At 40.6% G+C, this 3,125-nt stretch overlaps 1 protein-coding gene across 1 annotated transcript in view; it reads right to left on the bottom strand.

Annotated features, from left to right (window-relative positions):
- Nucleotides 1-745: 745 nt before the first annotated feature.
- The window catches only part of ifi30b (IFI30 lysosomal thiol reductase b), a 14,649-nt gene continuing 12,269 nt past the window's right edge, over nt 746-3,125 (bottom strand). Inside the window, 7 exon segments of the mRNA XM_071582307.1 lie at nt 746-894; nt 996-1,064; nt 1,206-1,344; nt 1,346-1,356; nt 1,451-1,540; nt 1,821-1,889; nt 1,976-2,164. Coding sequence (XP_071438408.1) covers nt 835-894; nt 996-1,064; nt 1,206-1,344; nt 1,346-1,356; nt 1,451-1,540; nt 1,821-1,889; nt 1,976-2,164 — 627 coding nt within the window. The 3' untranslated portion in view covers nt 746-834.

Below are 3,125 nucleotides of genomic sequence, written 5' to 3'. Positions count from 1 at the left end.
AGCAGCAAACTTTGCAAAACACAAAATGTCACTGCCAAAACCTTTGGCAATGACTGTATGCTAGATGTTTTTCTTCAAATGTATGTGAAAAAACTTCCCTTGATCCCATTAACTAACAAATACACTGTTTTACATTTTAAAGTTTAAAGCACATAGTTTTTTAACAGTTTCAATATCCCACTTCAAAAACACATTCCCAAACAACATGAGGAGTCATAAATTCCTTTAGATTGGCGGGGTGGATAAACAGATGTACAAACAGATGTCCAGTAGGATGGGTGGGGGTGTACATGAACAGGTGTCCAGATAGGGTGGGGAGGGTTGGTGGGGGGGTGAAATTTTTATGAGGGGTCATCAATCAAATTTTGACTTAAAGGACATGGCATTCTCTCTCATGTGGTTCCTCCCCTGCGTTCATTGCCCAATCAGCCTGTAATTTTCATTCTGGACAACGCCCTTGTTACACAGCAAAATGGGTAAAACAGTTATTTGAAGCTGAAAACACTGAAATAATGAAATGGCCAGCACAGAGTCCTGATCTAAACCAGATTAAAATCTCTGGAAAGTCCTTGGTGACAAAGTTATGGCTAACAAACTCACTGCAATCACCAAACTGTGGAAGAGACTGGAAGAAGACTGGGCCAAGGTTTCATAAATCAAACTCAGGTTTTCATAAATTCCCTAATTTTGATCTCCACTCTACATATGGTTTAAACTGTTAACATTATAAAATGTTATTCTTTTTATTTTACCTCAAACACACAAAAACATAGGCTAAAGTTGAAAGAACATGAAATATATCACAAATTTATTGTGCAACACTTCTCTCTTCCACTAGCAAAAGCTTCTGTCCATTTTTTTCAGAGCTCCAGTACAGACTGGTGGCTTGATTCCCTGTATGAGAATTACACAAGGTTTTTAATTTAGTCCTGTTGATGAGCAAGTGCAGTATTTAAGCAATGAGAAATGGTAAAAGTGAAAACACATGTGCTTACTTTGTACAAACTGCATACAAGGTTGAAGAGAGTAGACATAGCCTTATCTTCCCATTCACTAGTGTATTCCTGAGTAGGTGGGGGAAAAAATAAAAACATACACACACACACACTTAGATCTCAAGAACTCACTCACCAGAAATGAGTGTCTCTTATTTCAACACGATAGATGACGATTAGTGCAAATGCTCTGCTTTGAGAAGGCCTTACCCCATTGAAGGTGATCCAGGGAACATGAGTGTGTGCTGGTTTGAGCGCATGTGTCTTCACTGCATTTTGACGCATTAATCTGTGGCCAAGTTCTCCTCTGGTACAAGACTCTATAGTCTGCCATTTAACAAATGGCACAGAGTTGCAAACACTGGCAAAGAAAAAAAAAAAAGACTCATAATGGCTCTTCATCACTCAAATAATAAAGCTGTAAGGGGCAGTAATGTTGGCTCAGAGACGCATACAGGCTTAGCAGATTTTATTACATCTGCAGATGACTCCAGGCAGTAAATGACAGGAAATGCTGCATGATTGGCTGCATATAAAACACATGCCTATTAAGAAATATTAGGAATGTTTAACTAAAATAGAGATAGAGAGAAATATTTTTCAGTTTAAAAACCTAATGAGCGGCCTTTCTGTATTTGCTGCTTCCACACAGATAATTCTTGAGGTTAGCATGTTGCTAAGCCAACAACATAATACTCCAAGCATAACACACAAACACACAGATATTGGGTAAACTAGATTATCTGTTTTAATCAATTTATCATGTAATGAAATGTACATTTTATTTATACCATAGTCAACATTGTTGTTAGCTAACAAACTCACCTCAACCATGTTGGCGTATCACTCTGGTTCTCCATGTTGACACGAGAATTAATTCTCTTCGGGGAGCTCCTTAAATGACAAGTTATCAGTCGTAAACACAAGTAACGTCATAACATTTTCCCCATTACAACACACAGTCTTATACATGGCTGTACCTTAGCATTGCCAAAGGGCACCAGGTTGACATTCATTATATCTTTTAGTAAAGTCCAGGTTGGGAAGAGTTGTTCTGTAAGGAACGCTCTGCAGCCTGGACACAGGCTCTCGTAATAGAGAGTGATCTCTACGGGAGGAACCACTGGGTTGGGCCGGGTCGCGTTCAGTTCCATACATTGTTTCCGCACCTACTCCGATACAAAAAAAACATGGTGTAGCAACAAATGAGGAAAAAAACCCCATCTCCACATTGACCAGTGTGCCGAATTACAAGTTATTTACAATTACAATAATTTACAAATTACAATTGTAAGGCTACATTCATGCAATGTGACTGCAGTTTGAATAATCAAGCCATACAAATTGTAGCCTATACATTTTTTCTGATAGCACACAAAAATCCTGTGACAATTATCAGATTCAGATAACTGTAAACATGCAAATGCATTGTTAAATTATTGAAATATTAATTTATAATCTGAGGGGTATAAGGACTTTAGGTCAGTGGTGTTTCGCTGACAAAACGGTTTGGAAATCCTTGGTGTCCCTGTTAAAAAAAAACAGCATATGCTGGTTAGGTATGTTTTGAAGAATGGCTGGTGGTTTGAGCTGATTTAAGCTGGTCCTTAGCTGGTCATGTGCTGGTCCTAAGCTGGTCCGGAGCAGGAGTTAGTTGCTTAGAATCAGAATCAGAAAGAGCTTTATTGCCAAGTGTGTTCACACACACAAGGAATTTGTCTTGGTGTTCAGAGCTTCCGGTACAGAAAATACAAACAAAGTGCAGACTGTACCGGGGTGAAGAATCACACGACAAGTAATCTCAATCAATACCCCGGAGGGTGGATTTATTGGGGTGATGGGTGTTCGTGAGAAAGGTGCCGTGTGTGCTCTCTTCCGTCTTCCCAGTGCAGAGGGTCCGTGCAGTGCTCCTGTGGGGCTGGTCGGTCACACGCTGCTTTCTGTGGGAAAAATGAGAGGGCGAGTTAGTGCTCAGTCTCAGGGAGGAATCTCCTAGATGGCAGGGCTTGCGTGGTTTATGTAGCCGCCGCCTGATGAGGTGCAGCTGTGACTGATCAGCCTGTGATGATGACCAGGTTCTCCTCGCTTGTTTCCAGGGCGACGCTGATGAAGCTTCGGGACGCTCGTCAC

Source organism: Sinocyclocheilus grahami, unplaced genomic scaffold, assembly GCF_001515645.1.
Source record: "Sinocyclocheilus grahami isolate Dianchi unplaced genomic scaffold, SAMN03320097.WGS_v1.1 scaffold557.1, whole genome shotgun sequence".
Lineage (NCBI taxonomy): Eukaryota > Metazoa > Chordata > Actinopteri > Cypriniformes > Cyprinidae > Sinocyclocheilus > Sinocyclocheilus grahami.
The sequence above is the reverse complement of the archived record's forward strand: the minus strand, read 5'-3'. Positions and strand labels throughout refer to the sequence as shown.